We start from the raw sequence: 21533 nt of genomic DNA, 5'->3' as shown, positions 1-21533 counted from the left end.
ATGTGTCAGGAGAGCAGATAGATTCTCTCCACTGGGTTTGTATCCCATTCAGAACAGCAGGTCAGTGTTTTCTGTGGGCCTCCAAAATCTGACTGGATATGCTTGTATGTGCTGTGACGTTCATATAACATTTCCTGAGTCGTTTAGCTGATCTGGTTTTACATCCTGGGCAAGAGACTGCAAAGGCAGAAGTGCTTTAAGGTGCAGCTTCTTGTATGTATCAGTCTCTGTGACCTTCTCAAATATTAACTCTATCTAAGGGTGTCTTCTTCCTTTGTAGCAAAGGCTCCAGGCCCTATTGTTCTGAGCTCAGAATTTACTGCGTGGGATTTGAACAAAGTTTTGGAATGAGTCTGCTTCCCTTTTCTTTGCATTTTTGGTTTTATGGTCGGTTTTCCTTTTTTTGTTTGTGTCTGTCTAGAGACTGGCACTACAGTGCCTAAAGGCATTTTATTTCCTTTTCCTAGTTATTAGATCTATATCTTGTTGTAAAATGTTGCTCTGACCATCTGTTTGTGACTTACTTTCTTTGAGGGGCTGGAGGTAACAGTCTGTGAGACTTCAGACAGCTAAAGTAGCTGGCCAAGGTGAAAAGTGACTAGTTATAGAAGAAGTCAGTAGTGAGGGACTGATGCCTTTTGAGGGAGAGTTGGTGCATAAGCCTGATTTTGGTGCTTTAAGCTGAATATGGAAGTGTTACTTGTATGAGGAAGCTCAGGGGTGTAAGCTGTTCATCTGCCTAAACTTGTGTTGGCGTTCTGTTGAAAGCCGTGATAAAACTTGCCAGTGTTGGAGACAGACAGTTCTTGAAGAGGGTATTTTTTTTGCAGTTCCTGAGGCTGCTAAAGGAAATGAGGCACTTTCAGAGAGGCTGATGGCTTTTGTTATGAATCTAGAATGAAAAGGTTTTTTGTCACCCTTTTGCACTTGAAGATGTATTCTCTGAAGAATAAAGCTATCTAATTGCCTCTATGTCTCTCAGTCTGTTATGTGGAAGAGTTCAGTTTTTGAAAAACAAAGCTTCTTGGCACATGCATATTGCTAAAAATTCAGAAACTATAAGTGAATTAAACTTATTTTAAAAAATTTGCATAATAAACAGTTACCTTCTAGAAATGGAGAGTTTCATACAAAAAATTTGATGTGACTGAAAGGTACTGGAGGTCCTGCAAAACGGAAGATGATTGATAGGTTTATTTGTAAACAGTCCCATTTGTGTTTTTTCTTTAAGAAAAAAACAGTCAGTCTTGTTTTTCACATTATTTATATCAGAGCGCAGCAGTAGCTAAAAATGCAGTAGGAGAAATTCTTAGTGTTTCTGCAAGGTTAAATGCCTTGGGTTATTGAATGCCAAAATGCAGGAAAGAACTGAAAATGAATATTTTATTTTGCTGGTATAAACATATTTAAGTACAAATTGTTTTATAAAGCTGTCTTTTATTATTATTCTGGAAGAAATTACATTTAATTGCACATTCTTATGAACCTTTTAAAATTTTTATAGATGGGTTTTGCACAGAAGTAATTATAAAATTGGTATATTGAACACGAGACCTGAGTCATACTGCATGCTTTTTCCCATCCACTGTATTTTGTCTGTGTGTATCTTTAGGGAGAATGTTGAAGGATTTATTTGCACTTTAGTTGATGGGACATTGAGGGAATGGGTAAGACTGAAGTAGGATTGTAGGGCACACAACCCATCACACTGATTTGCCTGTAATACTGAGTTTGCTTCACAGTCCTTATGCTCCAAGTTACGAACTTTTACCAATAAAATATATGAGTTTGGGGTAAAACACAGATGTTGAATGTGATGGAGCAGGTGGCAGCTGGAGGGAGAGCTGTGCTGTAAAGCTTTGAAGTGTGTCTTGCTGGAGGTGGGGGTCTGGGACTTGAAGCAAAGGCTTCTGGTACATCAATGAAAAGTGAAAGCCTTTTTCTACAACTGCTTGCAAAATCTCTGATTTTTTTTATATGATTTTTTTTAAATGAGATCTGAAGGCTGTGGTTACAAATTATGATAGTCTGTTTAGCATATGCACGTGTATTATTTGGAATGTCTTTTTATGGTGAAGACTGTGGAAATAATTGTGGTTTTTGAATTATTTTGTTTCAAATATGAGACTTGTGCGAGAATTTCAGTGCTGTCACATTTATAGGAGTTCTTCCTTCGAGAACAGTCTTTGTACCTCTGGATTATTGCTAGTAAATATCTGAGTAAGTTGTTAGGCTGCGTGCACACAAAATATTTTTCTTTTACCTTCTGATTGTATTGTTTATGGGAAGTGGGTTTCAGTTCTAATTTTGATGCCACAGATGAATTAAAATACCGTGATGGTCAGTTCAGAAAAGAGATCTGCTTCTATATGTGTTTCTCTGCTGTCTTTAAAGTTCTTCCATAGCAGAGTGAAAAGTGCTGGTAGAGGAGTGTGTGCGTGTTGAAGTGAAAGGCTTCATTAAAACAAGGTGATTAAATCAGCACTTTTTCACCTCATACTGTATTTTAAGATCCAGGAGTGTGGAACTGCACAAAAACTTTGTCCTGCATTGATTCCTCTTAGATTTTTCTTCTCATATGCAGACTTTTAATTTTGAACAGAAATCTTCTGTTGGACCTTTCCTCTCCACAAAGTTTTCTGTGCTTGCTTTTAGTCTAGCTGGGATTTCTGTTAATGGTTTTTATTTGGGTTGTTCCCTTATTTGGAGAACAGATATTTAGATGTATGGAAGGCAGAACAGATTGCTGCTTTTTGATATACTTCTATAAGGTACATAAAATAGTTAAATTATAATTTTATATATGTGTTTAGTGTGTTAACTCAGATGACCAGACTCCAGAGGGCTGTTTGCAGACTTCATCTTTTCAGTCTGTTTGTTGTAGAAAAACTAACTGGAAATATTTTAGACGTTTGTATTTTTTTATTCGTTGCTTTATAAATCTCTGCTTATTTTACAACATGTCATTGAAGTTCATTGGTGCAGTTGTTGGAAAGGATGTAGGAAGAAGCACGTTGGGATCTTCCTGTATGGCTCTGGTAGGCAAGGGACGGTTATATTAAGGAGCTGAACATGGTAGAAGTTGATGCATATCTTTGTAGCAACTTCTATCATATGTTGTGTTTGTACGCCCATAAGTGTCACTTTCTGAAAATCTTAAATAGCTGCTCTCAAGGTGGTTGTGACTATTCAGCTTCCAGGAGACAACATGAAATAGGATTATTTGATGTATTTTAGGCTTGACTTTTCTGATGTTTAATAGTCAAGCTTTCAAGCCTGTAAATAGAACAAGATAGCTGTCAGTTCTCAGTTGCTCCTGCTGTTCGGTTTGTTTCCTGGGCTCTGTACTGAGGCATCTTGAAATTGTTTGTTTTCAGCACGTGGCCTATTAGCTTTGCAACGTGTCAGCAGCTGATCTTGCTCATTTCCCTTATTTGTGGAGTGACTGTGCATTTCATGTCTGTTTAGAATTCCATATGCCCATTTTAAGTCAATTAGGAGGTCAGTTTTCTAATAATTTTGAGCTATTTTTAATATGTTTTTCATTAACTCACCAAATTATTACGTAGAATCATATTTATTGAAAGAGATTTAAAAATAAATATATAATGTGATACGTTAGTTAACTGACAGTTTTCTAATTTTGTTATCTGGGACAAACGTGAGGGTTTTTTAATATCTGAAATGCTGCTCATGTTTTTTTCTTGTGCTGGGTAGATTTTTATTTATTTATTTATTTATTTATTTATTTATTTATTTATTTTAAGAATTTTTTTCTTTTTTTTTTTTGGCCACCCTAAGTGACAGTGGCTTCAAGAACGCTTATATTCTCTGTGACTGCATATTTTATTTATTTACTGGTTCATGAATGGCATCTTGGCTGGTCCTGTTCAATTTTTTTAGTGTTTGTGGTTATGAACTTTAAACTCCCTGGAAGATCCAGGGGGACACTTCTGTGGTTTGAACTGGGATTTTTGTGTTGGCTATTTAAAGACTCAGCCTGAAGAGCTGTAGCAGAGCTGAGACACTCTATCAGTAGCTTTAGAGTGAATTGCAGTGAGAGTCGTGTCTCTGGCCGTGTGAGACTATGGGAAGAAAGTGAAGATCATTAATTGGAGGTTATTCTCACTTGTCCCTTACTGGAGAGGGCTGCAGTGGGAGGTGGTTGGTACAGGACCAAGCCCAAGACTCGAGCCGTGTGCTGTAGCTGGTGGCAGAACAGCCAGGGCCTTGCAGAGCGAGGGGTGTACAGGCAGCTGGTTGGCACTGCTGTGTGTGTTCGTGTGCCACAGAGTGAGGAGGAAGCTGCTGTGTGCCAGTCCTTCTGTTCAGTTGAAAAAAATCTAGGAAATGTGGTCCCTGTTTAGGCTTCTCTGGGTTGATGTTCTTTCATCTTTCTACTCCTCACCAAGTGTTCCTCAGCTGTCTTAAATTTTGGTGACTGGGCTTTCCTCAAGTGCAGAAATCAAAACTGTCTTTAATTACTGACTGCTATTAAAAATGTTTGTGTCTTCCTGCTACTAGTTGTCAGCTAGAAAACTGTGGTAAATGAATAATTTAGTTATTAATTTTTGGGTTTTGTTTTGAAATGTCAAAAGTCCCTCCTTAATAATTTTGGTGGCTGTGACCTCAAAGTTGAGAAATGCTGCTCTGGTTGAAGCAACTGAATGAAGTATTTTACTTCATGGCTTCTGCTCATTTAAAATTTCATGTCAAATGTTCTAATGGACAAAACACAACATAAAGTAAACTTCAGGTAATGTCTAACTTTTCTAGGTGTAAAAACTTACTCTTGTAGAGTGTCTGTAGTTAACCAGAGTTCAGGCTGTCTAACATTAATTTAAAATACAATCGTGGGTCATCAAGTAATAACAGAGCATTGACTGATTTATATAAAATTTGAATAGTTCTGAATCTCAGTCCTATGCTGTGTCTGACAGGGATATTGTGTCACCACAAGAAATGAAATGTACTGAGTTACCCCGAAAGTTCTGCCTTTCCTATAGATGCATGTATGGTAGGAGTAAGGCGTGACTTGCCTAGATGATGGTTAAAAGTTTGTTTAGAGGTAGTTCTTATACTGCTGAGTTTGTGCATGCCTCAACAGAATGAACATACATTTCCATTCTTCTAACTTCCTTAATAATGTGCTGCAAGTTTTATAACTCCATCCTCATGCAGACATGATTAGCCAAATAAGAGCAGGAGAATTAAAATTTTACTGTTCTTTTTTTTTTTTTTTTTTTCCCAGTCCAGTTAAGTGTGAACTCAGTCTGCTTTTTAACTTCAGGTCAAGGGGAAAGCTCCTGTAAAAGTCTATGGGTGCTTAGAGTTTTTCTACTCTCCCCATCTCTGTTATTTCTCGTTCTTGGGGTCCTACAGCACTTCTCTGACTCACCTTAACTAACTTGTTTTTAATTCAAGTGAAAATTGTTAACTTCTCTCTTGAGTTTTCAAACCATGCAGTGGAAAAAGGTTTTATGTTTGTAGCTGGTTCAGTAGCTGTGTGTGTCTAAATGCATCTCAGGACACAGGGACAAAGATGCTGTGCACTTCAGAATGGGTGCAGTTAGATTCTAGCAGTTGAATGGATATGTATGTATGTACACACCTTTATTGTGATTGCTGGTGAAGGATCTCTGAAACACCTATCTTGAAAGTTTTGGGTTGTGAGTGCCTCAGCAGTAAGTACTTGAGAGGTGAAATCAGCTTGCATCGAGCACTGAACTGCTGCTGCCAAATCTTGCTTAAAACTAAGCTGGCTTGAATATCTCAGTCTTGTGTTGGGATCTTTATATAGCCTTTTGGATTGCTTACTTAATGTTTTCACAGAATTCTGTATGTCTGCTCTGAGGCAACTTGATTACTGCCCTAGGGAGATGTGGAAAGCAGCTGTTCTTTTTTGGCGTCCATTAGCCAAGTGTCAAAGCAGCATTATTGGTTTTGGAAGCAGCGGCACATTTTACTTTAAAGTATTTTGATATATGCAGCAGAGGAGTGACTGGATGAGTGGGTTTCTGCTCCTCTCTACAGCTAATGCAGAAGAAGAATAAGATGAAAGTATTTATTTGTCATTGCTGATAGCAATCCCAGTATTTCAGCAAACTAACTCCTTTTGCTGTTACAGTATTTGCAACTTCTGAGCAGCTTTAAATACCTACTTCAGAGTGGATCTTTGAAATTCAGTAGAGCAGAAGCCTTAGGCTAGAAATGTGCTTCCTTCTCATTCTGTCACAGTTTATTCAAGCTTTGCTAAAAAATCCTGCTTACTTCTAGAAATCAGTTTTCCATTTTATGTTTGTATTCTTCAGGAGAACTGTCTGTATGCGGAAATAATTGAACATAAATATTCTAAAATTGGGGGTATCTGGATGTCAAAGCAGGATGGGGAGTGAGCACTGTACAGCACCACCCACACTCACTGTAAGAAAGGATAGAGGGCAGAAATTGTAGCCCGATCCATATTACAGTTAAATAAACTAAAATGTTACCTTTAAAAGATAAATTGTGTAACCTCTATGTTGAATTGAAGAGTTCAAGCTTTGGGGTTAGGGAGCTTTCTGTTAAGGTTTTTTAGGAAATGGATCCTGTCTCCTATATGTACTGTTGTGTGAGGTGGTGGGACTTCCTTCCCCCCCTTAAAAATTCAGCCTTGTTCAGTGCTGGAGGTGGATAGATGAAGGTGTGGGGAGCAGATCAAGTGTTTTCTGCCACAGATGAGGAGTGGGCTTTAGTACCCCCCAGTGCCTGCTCTCAATGGTCTCCATGCTTTAGTTCCTGTCAGACAGCGCTGTGAACCAGTTCTGTTCTCTGATCTAGAGCAGCAAAGTGAATAGTTTTCTGCTGAGCCACTGAGTTACTGTGCAATCAGATGAGCATCAGGCAGTAGCAGGAATGGTGCAGGACTGTGTGCCAGGAGCAGTGGCAGAGGAGAGTGGGGGGTTGGACTCATCCGTGGCAGCAAGCTCATACATTGCTCAGCTGTGTCATGTATCCACATTTGAAGGCTGAACAAATAATTACACATTTCACATTTTTTCAGTGTTTCAGTATTCAATTTAATTTTATAATATAAATATTTTCTCTTTGAAATACAGTGTATGAAATATCTAAGAATAATTTTCTGTAAGTACGTAATGTGCTGCCAGTGTGGAAATGAAGTAGAGTTCTTGACAGAATCTGTCTTGTGTGTGCAGTAGCAAAAGCCTGTGTGAATTTGAAAAAAGCTTGGAAACAACTAATCAGTTTTTGAAGTCATGTTACCTTTTAATTCCTGCTTGAATTAGTTTAGAGAACTAAGTTTTGCTCTTGTTGGTAGGTAGGTTTTTTTGAAAGTCTTTAATTCTGGAAATGTTTTGGAAAAATCCCATTTGGAATCCTTTTTATCTTCTGACTTCTGTGTTTTAAGGCTTTTTTCCTCTTCAGTGCCATCAGTAGCTCAGACTCCTGATTCATGTTTTGTCTCACAGGGATAAACACCATTTTTCTCTTTCTTTCCAGTTGCAAGTAGCATTTCAGGGGTTCCTGCTACTTTCCATCATAGATCTTCTGGTGTTTTTTTGCTGTACAGACTGCTGTTCTTTCAGTGATTGTTGCTGTGTTGGTTTCCAAGTGTTTCAGAATTAAAAATGTTCTCAGTTCTATCCTTTTTATATATAGAGGTCCAAAAAATTCTGTGGAAGAGAGTTTTGTTCAGAGATGAGAGGCTGTTAGCAAATATTTGATTCCAAATTGTGTGCCCCAGTTTTGCAACGTAGCATAATTTGGGAAAGTGTGTACTGATGAATTGTAATACTTGATATATGTGTAAATGGCATAACCCTTTTATCTTGAGTTCAAAAGTAAAAACAGACTGTATAAAAATCTATTTATTTAAAGCTGAACAGAAAATTTCTTATCAAGCTGGAAAGAAGACTGTTGGATACCAGAAAAAGAATTATTTTTATCCTGTGGTTGAGAGCTTTTTTCCTTTCTGAAGCTTTCACAGAGATGGTGTGAAAACAAACACAGAGACTGATAAATGTTCTTCACTTCAAGAGTGTCTTAGTGTAATTCCTCCTAAGATTTTAAAGGCTTCCATAAATATATACCAACTTAACTAAAACTTATTTTTACAACTGGTATTGAGCACAAACCTTTTTGGACACGTTCATGTGAACTTTGCATAATTTGAGACTGGTTTACATTCCATCTGTCTGATTTTAATTGTTATATTGGTTTTGTTTTGTTGTTGTTTCTGTCTTAAAAGCACCACTGCTTTCAAGACCATGGCTGTGCTCTTTTGAGTGCTGCTTGCTCAGGATTAGAATAGAAATGACTAATTCAGTTGGAAGGGGCCTACAGTGATCATTCAGTCCCACTGCCCCACCACTTCAAAAGTGGTGACCAAAAGTTAGTGTGTTGTTAAGGGCATTGTCCAAATGCCTCTTAAACACTGACAGGCCTGGGGCATCCACCACCTCTCTAAGGAAACCTGTTTTGTAGTTTACTAGCAGACTTTTTTTTAATGTATGTATTTATTTTTATTGTTTTATTTTATTGTACAGCTGCATCTGTGAAATACAGTAAGTGATGGGTTAAAAAAGCAGCCACCATATACTACAGGAGAAGTTGAGTGAAATTGGTTGTTAGTCAGTAAAACTTCTCAGAAGATAGAATCAAAGGCAGGGCATGGGACAGATTGGAAGGGGAAATCAGATCATCTTCCTTCTTGTACTGTAGGAATGGAAGTCAATAATTTTTGAAGTAGTTTTGCACAAATACAGATTCATACCCATCTCATGTAAGTACTTCACATTTCAACTAGCAATAATGGAATGTAATTTTATAGCTGGATGTTCAACAAGAATATGTAGATGCCAATCTTCAGTTGTCTTAGGATTTTCCTTGGTCATTATAAACATGTTCAAGTACAACAGAGAAATTTGGCTCTTGCCATAGCAAATAGCTTCTTGCTTTGCACTTAGTTGTTGTATGTGTTGCTGTTTCTATTACTGCTGATTGCACCCCAGTGAATAGAAATTTCCATCCTTTCCCTACTGTGCACGAAGTCCCAGATCTGAGTGATTAGTCCCCACAGAAATCTGAGCTCCATTTTAGGACAAGTGAAGTGGGTTGGCAGGTGACTCCTACTTCCTTCTGCCTTGACATGCTCCAGCATTTGGTGCTGTAAATCCATATTTTCTATATTTATACTAATATAATATCTGAAAATGTTTGACTTCTTTGCAATATCCATCAATATAGCAACAAATTTTCATGTTTAGAGTGAAACAATTTTAAAATTATTAGTTAAAGCATGTTTAAGAATTTGAAATACCTATATGTTCTTGGATGCTTTCTGGTTGTGTATTCCTGCAGTCAGGAGGGGGGAAAAAATGTCTATTCTGTAGTCTGCATTTTGAGATTTCTAAGCCTGTATTATAGAACTTTTCACTGTCATAAACCACTTCTTTGTGGTTTTGTTTTTTTTTTTTTCCCCCTGAATGGAGTTGGTGCCATAATGACACCATTACCATACCCCAGAATGTGAGTAGTAGGTGATTTTTGTCAGGTGGTGACATTTCACTTAAGTACCCTGCTACCCTCAATGAACTATTTTCAATACTCCTCTAAGACTGAGGTACTTAGTTTTACACCTGTTGCTCCTCTTCCTGGTCTTTTCATGCCCATTATATTTAAAGACTTGTGACAGAAGGAAGATGTTATTTAACAAAGAAATGGGTGAATATTGCATGTACCAGATGAAACAGTCCTGTTGCAGAGGTGATGCTAGTTTTACAACAAATTTAGCCTAAGAAAGGACAGATACTCTGAGGATACTCTGCCTTTTGGCAGTTGAACTCGGTTAGCTAAAAGTGAAATTTTGCTCAGTGTGCCATGTTAATCTGATTTCGAGTGAAGGGAATCTTTGTAGTTATTAGATTAAGAAATCCTAGAGGCTATATCCTTGTTTGGGCTAAGTAAGAAATGAAGTGACCTCAGGGCACTTCCTCCTCCCCCCTCCATGAGAAAATAGAATGCAGGGACATAACTAGCTTGCCTGCCTCCACTTCAGGAATCCCAGAGGTGTGTAGCTGCTGTCACAAACCTTACAAGGCTCAGAGGCAAGTGTCTTAATTGCATGTTCTCCTTTTCAGTAGCTGCATTTTCCATGTCCAAGCCTCTTAATTATCAGCAAGAATTTGAGATTCCCTGCACCAACAGTTGTGATCTCTTTCCTTCCTCCCTCCCTCCCTGTCTCCTTTTTTCCTTTTTCTTTTTTCTTTTTTTTAAAGGACTCTTATGAGTTACTTGGGCCGAGGATTGCAAGCCGAAAATAGTCTCCTGCAGCATAGTAGTAGAGACTGGCTAACTTAACTCTTGTGATTTGAGATGACTTGGTCTTGCAATGAAATACTCAGTTGCTAAACTTCTAAGCTTCTCTCTTTGAACCTGCTGGTCTTCAGTCACTTGTGAATATAATTTTGCACTGAAATATACCCAGTAACTTCCTTTCACTATTTGCTAAATCATGTCAGCTGCTAGATTTTTGGGCAGTGTAGTGCCAGAAGTTTTTTTGGCTCCCACTTCTATTACTTGCAAAAAACCACCAAAAGCACTTGAAGGAAAACACTTTAAAACAAAGGAGAGCATTTACCTTGGAAATCACTTGAACGTGTTATCCCTGAGTGCTTTCTGCCTTTAGGCCATTACACTTTGTTTTCAGTTCAGTTTGTGTATTATGTAAACTTGAAGCTAGTCTCTGTTTTGTGTTTTCCTTAATGTGTGTTTTGTTTCATTTGAATTCTATTTATTTTCTAATATGTCACTTTTTAGATGTCCCCACATATATTTCAACACAATTTATGTAATTATGAAAGAATGACCGTGTAAAACCCATGTGACAGGGTAGGCTTTAGTAGTGTCATCTTGTGAACAGCTCACTGCTGCTGGTTGATATTATTTGGCAGTGTTGGACAGCTGTCCTGTGACATCTCTGGACTTTCTGGGACAGTAACTGCTGATGACCAGTTAAAGGGAATGATGAAGGACTGTGACTCATCATGAAAGCAACCTTGGAAAACTTGTTTTTTTTGTGATGTCCTTCCCTTTATTTGTCAGCTTATTTGTCAGTCAGAATGTGAACATGGCAGGTATCTCTTACTCCACTCATTTTTGTTAAGATACACATTGTGATCCTTGCTTTTGTTCTCTGGTCTTTTGTGCCATGTTTAAGTACATGTTATGTATATAGAGAGTCTTAAGAGATTTTTTCCTCTCAACAGGTGGGAAGGAGAAACCAAAAACCAATGCAGAAGAGCTACAGATTAAAAAAGTTAAGAAGAAAAAGAAAAAGAAACATAAAGAGAATGAGAAGAGGAAGCGTCCAAAAATGTACAGCAAATCCATTCAGACCATCTGCTCAGGATTGGTTTCTGATATTGAGGATCAGGAAACCAAAGGCATCATAGATGATCATCTTAAGGATTTCAGTGGGAAAAATATGGATCCCAAGAAGGACTGTGAGTCCAAGATACCAGAGAACAGTGAGTTTCCATTTGTCTCGTTAAAGGAGCCACGGGTTCAAAATAAACTCAAAAGGTTGGACACATTGGAGTTCAAACAGCTGATTCATATTGAGCACCAGCCTAACGGAGGTGCATCAGTTATCCATGCCTACAGTAATGAACTCTCCCACTTGTCTCCTGTGGAGATGGAGAGATTTGCAGAAGAGTTTGTGGGTCTGGTTTTTAGTGAAAATGAAAACTGTGCAGCTTACTATGTAATGGGTATTGTTCATGGGGCAGCTACTTATTTACCTGACTTTTTAGACTACTTTTCGTTTAATTTTCCCAATTCACCAGTGAAAATGGAGATTTTGGGAAAGAAAGATATAGAGACAACGACTATGTCAAATTTTCATGCTCAGGTAAGAGGTTATACATTTTACTTTCTAAAGTCATATAATGGTTTCAAACAACTGTGAATGGGGATTTTTTTTTAGAGTAGTTGCTATTAGCTGTGCTGTGTGGATGACACAGAAGACTAGAAACAAGGGAATTCTTTAAGTAATAAGGCAGTTCTGCAATATTGAAGATGAGAAGCCTGTTAACTGAGACATAAAATTGGATTTTATGGGGGAGGGGAAGTGTTTGCATGCCTGTGTGTGTAGGTTTCTTTGGATTTGTTTCTGTAGCTGAAGCTTAATTGTGTGAGTTTTGGAGGGTTGAAATGGTTTAGCTGTGGCTGTCTTGGTGTCCAAACTGTAGTTTATCTGTGTGAACTTCTTCTTCATAAAACTGAAATGCTTTAATACAATGTTATACATAAAACCTGTGTAGGGAAGAATTATTTAGTTGTATTTGTAGTTTGAGTCTTCAAAACTGGTTGTTAAAGGACAACTGGGTTGTTAACGTGGCTACTACTTTGGTCCTTAGCCACTTGCATTTCTCCCCACTTGGTTGTATTCTGTGGAAAGTTGTTAAGTTACGTGACAAAATGTCAGCCAGCTTTTAATTAATTTATTTTTTCTTGACTTTCTGGAGGGAAATGACTGTATACTCTCTTAACAACAGCTACTGATTGAAGATCATCTCTGTTATTTATTAACTTGCTGTAGAATATACATTTCTGTTGCATATAAATTATTCATGTTTCAGGTCTTCAGGGGGGAAAAATGTCTAGCTTTCTAAGATTTCCACCTTGGTGATGAGGGTATTGTGTAAAGCCTATACAGATACTCTGAAACAACTTATATTTATGTTTTATTTATATCCACTTTATCTCACATTCGCCCATTTAACTCCATTATTTGTGAATTTAGATGTTGTATGAATCACCTTTAAACTGTTTTAGTGTACACTTTTTACACAATTTTGAGGAGTTCAAGTGTAAGTTACACTGTCATCTTTTTGATGAAAAACGTGCTTTTTGCCTTTGGCTACATAAACATTTGTGTAGAACACTTGCATTTATTGATGAATTTCAGGTGTATGTTATCCAGAAGGATATGCAGAACTGAAATGCTGCTGCAAGAGAACATTACCAGTGCTGGTTAAGAAAATATCTACTGCCATGGGTTATGAATATTCTGTGAACTATAGTTACTGGGGTTTTTTTAGTATGTAAACTGAATCATTAATAATAAAAATCACATGGGCAGCTCTCCAGAGCTGCTTTGTCTTTGGCCATTTTATATAAAAACAGCTGAGTCTGTCCTTCAGATTATGTTCCTTAAGTCCAGCCTGTCATCTTGGGCAGCATTAATGCAAGATTAGCTGTGTGCCAGTATCTGCCCTAAAGACATGGTTAAGAAAAGCCCAAATTTTACTGTTGTGAATTATAATAGAATTATTTTACTAAAGGGATAGATTAAATCAGTATTACAATAGTAACATCAAGATCTGTAGTTAAAGCAGTCCAGTGTTCATTGGGGTTGTGATCATAATTCCCATTTTTGTGTAGGTGAAGCAGGAGCAGAGAGAGACCTGTAGAAGAAAGAAACCAAACTGTATTATTATAGCATTCAACTGGTCAGCTCCATGGTCTGTCTTCTAAGCTGTGTTCTACTTGGCTAGAGATTTAGTTCTGGTTTCTTCTTTTCCTTTGTGTTCTCTCAGGTTTTTTTCCTTAGTTTTCATGGCATTTTATCACTTCTTGGTTTGGTTGCTTGACAGGCAATGCTTGGCTCCTTATATTTTTGCTAAATAAGGGGTGCATGGAGTATAAATAATGTGTACAAACATACATCAGACTTACTGTCTTCTGTGCAGCGTCCCTGTTTCCTGGAATATTTAAGTTAGTATCTTGGTTACCTAGCTATTGATTCTATTTTTCCTTATAATTTCCTTATTTTTGTCTTTCTTTGGTTGCTTGTTTTGTCCTACTCAGTTGATCTGCTATGGTTGAAATGTTTTGTTAGCTTAGTATTCTCTGTTCTGACTTGCTGTATTTTGTGCAGATTGAGACCATTCTCCTGTATCACTGAGTTCTTTATGAATCTTTCAAAGGTATTCTAATATGCTGTTGCAGTATATTTTTATGAAACTTAAAATGTAGTTTTCTGTTCCTACATTGCCCAAGCTCTGTGCTGTGGTCCTGAGCTGCCTGAGCAGTGGCTACCAGTTGTTGTATAGAGTGAGTTGTTTTCTGAGGTTTAAATAGGAAGTTGGTTTTATCAAGTCTGCTTTGAGTATGTACCTTGGACTTCATTAGTCTTAAGAAACTTGGGTATTGCTCTGCTAATTTTAACTAAAACACTGAAATGAGGCTAAATGAGGTTCTTCGGTTGTTTTTGAGAACTCACTGTAGCACATGTAATCAGTCTGACAAACCTAAATATTTTAAAATATCTAAAAAAGTATTAAAAAAAGAGAAAGAAGGATGAGCTAAGCCTGAAATGGAAACTATTGTTGTGTGTTTTATCAGTTTTTATTTCTGATATTCATCGTTTTAGTAGAATCTTTTAGTACTACTTGATAATCTTCCACCTCCTGTTTTGTGGCAGGTGAGGTTTTCTCATTTTAAGTAATGCTTATTTTGAAGTTGTTGGGTTCTGTGGCAAGAGGCAGATTGCACAGTGAATTCTGTTGGTGAGGTCAAAATGGTTGGAGTTCTCCTAGGTTTACCTGGAAAGTCTGCATCTTTCAAGTAATTTACTTAGTTTTCATGATTGTATTGAAATTAAACCCTCTCACCACCCTTCCCAATACACCTGTGCCACGAGTAATGTAGTTTTACTTGTTAGATTAGAAGTGGACAGAAGCTTGTGAGAGTAGGTACAGCAGGCACAGGAGTGAGGAAGTTGTATTGGAACTGGTTCTGTCTAATCAGCATTAGCTTTTAAATTTCGGAGGGAGAGGAATTGGGAGTTTTTCCTCACCTAGCTTGGTGCTTAAGTACTCCTTAAAATTTTTTTGAGTTACTGGAATAGCTGTTTGTGAACTGACTGAAAGGCTTAGTCAGACTGTTTCTGTAACTGGGCAAAATGGAATTAGTCTGGATAACCTTGTAGCCAGTCAGTCAGTCCTTCAGGCAGTGGAAAACTGTTCTCTGTAGCTCCATCATCCCTGGGCTCCACCATTTGCGTAGATGGCAACAGCTGCATCAGTTACCTGATAGCTGTGAATCTTGTCAGGCTCTTAGGAGGATTTTAAAGAATGTAAATAATCAGCTTTTGCCCCCTACTTGCAGCTTACATCACTTCAGTTAAGCTATTTACTTCTGTTGAGAACAAATGCCACTAGTATTTTGAACACATTACTGTCCTCATGCTGTGCAAGCGTAAATTTTTATTGCCTTGCTGAAACCCCAAAGCACAAACTTGATGTTTAACTGGAACAATGCTTAGTGCATTGATTTTACTGTCTTGTCCCAGAGGCAACTTCTTAGTACAGATAAAGTAAAATGCTGAGCAATACCCAGCAATTCCTGTGCTTCAAGAAAAGATTAACTATTTTTAAGCCAGATATGACAAATCCTTGTCTGATGTCTTTTGCTGGAGATCTTTAGGTGATTTGACACTTTCTAAAGAAATCTGCTGTAAAACAATTTTTTTCTTATTTGTCCTCTTATCCTTTTATTCTGATCTTATTGGACAAGGCAAACAATTTATCCTTTTCTTTCAGTTTTCCCTATATTCCTTTCCCCTCCCACCAGATGAAGGAATTTTGAGTTATTTCAGTCTACCATTACATGTTACACCCTTATTGGTCTTACTGCTCTCCCCTTATGCTCTCTTCAGTCATCCTGGTTGTGTCCTGGGCAGTGTTTGCCTGGTGTATTGATGTCAAGGACTGTGAGAAGATGGCTGTAAGTGTCTTGCAAATTATTGCTCTTAGTTATCTATTCCTTCTCTTTTTTTCAGAGCAGTTTGTGATCTCCTGTAGCAGCAGCTCGTGTAGTCGAGTTACTCCTCTTTTCATGTTTATGCAGTTCATTATATATGTGTGAGTGTAGTTTTCGCTTTTGTTCAAATTGAATTACAACCTTTACATTCAGACTCCTTCTCCAGTTTCAGGATCTTGTTAGTTTTGATCCTCTCCTACAGTGGACTTGCAGCTTTGTGGTACTTGCAGGTTTCATGAGGATACACTATGTTCAAAGGAAAGATATGAAGGATATGATTGATATGATTACATGAGCACAGACAAGACTGCCCCCTCTTTGTTCTTACTAGACCATGTTTTCTGTAGCAGTTTTGAGAACATAATGCAAATGTCAAATGTTGAGATTGTCCTGGTCCTCTGAAAAAGCCTATCCAGTCATAGAAAAGTTAGTTTGACTTGGCTGGTTTTCTTCATGTCCATGTTTATTAGCTTTTATTATCTTCTTTTCTAGGTGGTTGATGGTTGTATGTAGCTAAGCATTTTTTCTGGAAATTGAAATTAGGCTAAATAGTCTCTAACTCTTCCATCTTGACACCTATTTCTTTAAGAGGGTGTGTTACTGTCTTCCAGCCTTGAAGGACTGACTTTGTGGTTTTGAATTAAAATCATAGAATGGCCTGCATTGGAAGGGACCTTTAAAAGTCATCTAGTTCCAACCACCCTGCCATGGGCAGGGACACCTTCCACTAGACCAGGTTGCTCAGAGCCCCATCCCGCCTGGCCTTGAACACTTCCAGGGATGAGGCATCCACAGCTTTTCTGGGCAATGTGTTTTGGTGCCTCACCACCCTCACAGTAAGAATTTCTTTGTAATATCTAATCTAAACCTGTCCTTGTTCAGTTTGAAGCCATTCCCTCTTGTCCGGCCCTGTGAATTGTCCCTTTCCAGCTCTCTGGTAGCCTCCTTTAGGTACTTGAAGGTTCTGTAAGGTGTCCCTGGAGCCTCTTCTCCAGGCTGAACAATCCCAGTCTGTCTGTGAAGGGTCTGTTTTCATAGGAGAGGTGCTTCAGTGCTCTGATCATCTTTGTCGCCCTTCTCTGGACTTGCTCCAGCAAGTCCTGCCCTTCCACCACAGAGCTGGATGGAGCACTCCAGGTGGGGTCTCACCAGGGTGGAGCAGAGGGGCAGAATCCCCTTCCTCGATCTGCTGCCCATGCTGCTGGGAATGCAGCCCAGGATACGTTCCGCTTTCTGGGCATTTTGACATTACCAGATCGTGCCCAGCCTCTCATCCACCAGCACCTCTCCAGGGCTGCTCCCGATCAGTTCTCTGCCCTGGGTTTGTGCATGGGGTTGCCCTGACCCATGTGCAGGATCTTTCACTTGGCCTTGTTGAACTTCATGAGGTTCACCTTTCGAGCCTCTGGATGGCATCCCTTCCTTCCATCGTGTTAACTCCAGCACACAGCTTGGAGTTCTCACTGATTGATTAAAGCTTTGTTTCTTTTTACCTTGCTGCCTTTGTGCTGTAGGTATGTGAGGATACACATCATTAAGACTGTTCAACTTAGGAACAGTCACTCTTAACTGCTCAGTGTTAGACAAGTGATCAGAGCCAATCTGGCACCTGCTGCTGCTAAAAGAGTGTCTTCATTCCTTCTTCCCTCCCAGTTGCATGTTTTTGTGCCAAGCTGGGCTGCTTCTCAAACCAGTGAGCCAGTTTGGTTCATTAATCCAGCAGAAAACTTAACTACTCTTGAGGGGTTGAGGGATCGGTTTTATTACTGAGTTAGCAAATTATACTATTTTATTATGCCAGAGGTAGCTCAAGGATGAGTGTGGGACTACACAATCAGCCCCATTCCATAACAACAGGCAGTTTGCATCTTCAGAGAAATCTTTTTTTGTTTGTTTTGTTTCCAGACTGAAATAACTTCATGTTGCCATGTTAACTGTGATGGACACTGAATATACAAATAATGAACAAGTGTTTGAAAGGAAGAACTGCAATAGTAATGACAGTTCATGTTTGTGGTGTGACTTTTCACATGAGGGATTGTTGTCGCGCACAGACCTCGTCATTCCAATTCTTTTTTAGCGTATTTTAATACTGTCTTCTCTTTGCTGTCCTCCTTGTTTAGCTCTTAAGTGTTTGTCTTTTGCAGAGAGGTTTTCGCTGTTTAGTCCTTTTCTAATTTGTGAACTCCTGCTTGAGAATATTAGTTTCAATATAAAAGAATTCTTTCCAGAACGCAGGAACATAACATAATATAGGGGAAAAGACATTGTACAAATCTTTAATGATAAGGAAATTAAACACTGACCAATTATTTGAGATTTTCTTTAAAGAAAAATATTTTCAGCAATTCCCCTCAAATACTAAAGGAACTATGTGTCTTTTGAATTGTGCCTCAGTAATTTTCAGTAGAATTTTGTTTTCAACAGAATTTGTTGCTTGCTTTTAAGCTGTTCAAATGTTTGGTTATTTATTAAAAAGTTGTAACATTTTTAGCAACTGCTTGCTATTATGCAAGTCCTCTAAAATACAGCCTCCTCTCATTTTTTTTTTTATTCCTTCTAAATGATGGAAAATTGAATTTTAGCTCTGTTAAAGCATACATATTGTCCCATTCTCTTTTTTATCTAAAAAAATTCTTTAAAAAAATCTTCTTTAAAAAAATCTAAAAAAGATCTGTTTTTTAAAAACTAATCTGTAAGACTACGTATAAGAGACTTTTTTTGATAGATGATGATGGCAACCTATTGTCTTAAAGCAAAAAAAAGTTTTCACTTATTGAATACCATTGAACAAAGAATCAGTTCACAGGGAATGTCATTGGACACATGCTCATTTGTTTTCCAGTTAGAAAACAGCCATCTTTTGGATTGCTTCTTGACAGTTTCAACCAATCAATACCAGATGACAGTCGTATGTTGCTCTTTTTAGTCACATATTCTGTATTAACAAACCTCAAACCTAAATAAAGCCCTAGAGGTTTGTGCTGGCGGCTTGGACAGGATGTGAGACTGACCCTTGTTATGGATCTTCCTGAGCTACAAGGGCAGTAACAGTTACTTCACTTTCACAAGATCGTTTTCCATGAAGGTATTCAATTGATGCTATCCTTAATTTTTAATTTTTTAAAATTCTTTGTCGGCTGCTTCACTGTTGTTTTTTTTTTTTTTTTTGTCACTGGAATTCAGAATATAAGCAAGGTCGTCTTCCTTTTAAAAACTTCTGTCCGTCTGTGGTATTATTTGAGTATTTCAGCTGCAAGATAAAACGTGTCAGGTGATAAATGATCTACAGTGGTAAAAGTGACAATGACAATGGATCATCTTTGAGCAATGCCAGATCTGTCAAGGCACCCCATCCTGATAGCAAAACCCTGACCTAAAAAAAAGAAAGAAAGGCAAAGGAAGTAGCATGACGTACATGTAGTTTAGTAGTAAAAAGCAGCTAAGCAGATTTGCAAGTATTTTTAAAATCAGAGCAATTTTGATGAATATTTGTTCAGTATTGGTTCCCATTTGGAATTAAAACTATATGTTATCAATTAAGGATTTGAAAAGAGTTGGCAAGGAACAGGAAGCCTTTTGGGCACTTGATCAGAATGTATCAAATAAGCAAGAATGCTACATGGCCATAGCGTTTGAGATTATGTGAATGTGAAATTGGATATTTTCCATTCTGAGATACAAATGTGTAAGGGCATTGCTTGTGCACTTGTGTAGTGAAATGGAAACCTTCTATTCCTTCAATGTCCTTGCATGTTGTCATGGTGATTTAATGGGTTTGGGGTTTTTGTTGGTCTTTGGTGGAACTGTCTTTGTGGGTTTCTCTGCATTCAGTTGGGAGTTTTGTTTTTTTGTGGTGTTGTTTTGTTTGTTTTTTTTTTTTTTTTTAACTCTGAGGACTGTTTTGCCAGACCTTCCTGGTTTTAAAGGTGAAAAATTGAAATAAATTTAAACCTTTTAAAATTCTAGCAGGAAAATGATAAAATTTCAACAGAAAAAAAATCAAATAAACCCCAAACCAGAACACCCCCAAACCCTACTGTATTAAAAATAGGAATTCAGTTGTGACTTGCCCCAGTTTGGTTTTTAAATTGATCTCTTGAGATGCTTGTTTTCTCTGGATTGTTCTTTCCACTTTGTGACTTCTTCAAACAGAAAATGGAAACATCTTTAACATATAATGTTTAAAATGTTTCTTATTTGTAGGATGATAATGCCCAAATATCTTGTTTTCAGTATTATATATCCGTAGATTCACATTTAGTCTTCAGATTCTTATTAGACATCAAGACAGTTCTGTCAGAATATTTGCTGTTAATCAGTTGAGGCCATACTAGTCCATTACTGTGATGCAAGAGAGCAACACGATCTCCTTTTTTTAGATGACATACCTCAAATTTAAGCTGTATGAGAAGAAAGAAGTTAGAATGTCATGTTTATTATTTGATATATTTCTATCTCTTTTACCTGTCCATGGTATTATACTTGGGGATTTTCATTTGTGACCACATGCTAGAAGAGCAGCATGTCCTGGATTCCTTCTTTTATTCTAGATTTAGATTGTTTCAGCTATTTATTTGAGCAAATTTGTAACATTGTAGCCTGTAAAATGACATCCAGGAAGTTTACCTTATAAAAAGTGTATAATACTTCTCTTGTGGTCAGTGCATAATTTAATGTGTAGAATTCAATAAGTAAGTACTAGTTTTAGTACATCAGTATTGTTTTTGTGAGTTTAGAAATACATACAGGAATCTGTTTCTGTTCCTGTGAACAAATCAACCAAAGGACACTCACAGTAAAAGAAAACATTGCTGTTATCTAATATGCCATAGATTATATTTATTTAGTGGTTGTCTTTATAGGGATTAATTTTACATTTGTCGTTGATCAAACATCAATGGGAGGTTTTTGGTGTTTTCACACTTACTATTTAGAAGCAGCTAATTTGGGAGTGAGTGAAAATTAGCTAGTTCTGCCTTCTAAGAATGACCTCACCTTTTTATATATGTTTATCTAATTCTTTAACCTAGTCTAAAATAGTCTGGCCTGAGACTAGAGTTTAGGATGCTTCAACCCAGTCCATGCACGAGATGAAATGGGAGTTGCTTTTCACTGCCTACAGCTGCCTCCTCTTTCAGATTCCCTCTTGTTCTTTCTGGCCAGGGATTAGTATTTATGGCCCATGTCTTTATTTAATTTTTATAATATTCTAAAGTAAATAAATTCTTTGGGTAATTCCTGGATTAAATTCAGATCACTTCCCTAAGCTTGCTCCCTGTCTGTCTTCAGAAGACCTAATGCTAGCAGGAAAGAAAAGAGAGCAAATCTCCTCCTTTGATCACCAGCATGGATTTATTTCCTGTTCATACTGGGTCTGGGTGGGTCAGAGTTTGTAGCAGTGTATCATGGGGCTGTTTTGGGTTTATGACTAAAACTGTTGATAACACACTGGTGTTTTGGCTGTTGCTGAACATCATTTGCACAGTGTTAAGGCTTTCAGGACCCCCTAGTTGTAGGCTCGGGTGGGCAAGAAGCTGGGAGGAGGGCATGGCTGGGACAGCTGGTCCAGTTTGACTGCAGGGATATTCCATGCAATATAAGACCATGCTCAGCAATACAAAACTGAGGGGGCTGAGGGGGGAATATTGGCTGGAAGGTACCTATTGCCCAGGGACTGCTGGGCATCAGTCTGCTTGTGAGAG

The 21533-nt window shown here is 37.8% G+C and overlaps 1 protein-coding gene across 2 annotated transcripts in view; it reads left to right on the top strand.

Moving 5' to 3' along the window:
• PHTF2 (putative homeodomain transcription factor 2) overlaps positions 1 to 21533 on the top strand; it is a 122110-nt gene that overhangs the window by 13885 nt on the left and 86692 nt on the right. For both annotated transcript variants that reach the window (XM_027730026.2, XM_027730020.2), the window contains exon 3: positions 11268 to 11911. In XM_027730026.2, coding sequence (XP_027585827.1) covers positions 11268 to 11911 — 644 coding nt within the window. The remainder of the gene's footprint in view (positions 1 to 11267; positions 11912 to 21533) is intronic.

This window comes from Pipra filicauda, unplaced genomic scaffold, assembly GCF_003945595.2.
Source record: "Pipra filicauda isolate LSUMZ 115617 unplaced genomic scaffold, ASM394559v2 scaffold314_size1190085_pilon, whole genome shotgun sequence".
NCBI classification, from domain to species: domain Eukaryota; kingdom Metazoa; phylum Chordata; class Aves; order Passeriformes; family Pipridae; genus Pipra; species Pipra filicauda.
The sequence above is the reverse complement of the archived record's forward strand: the minus strand, read 5'-3'. Positions and strand labels throughout refer to the sequence as shown.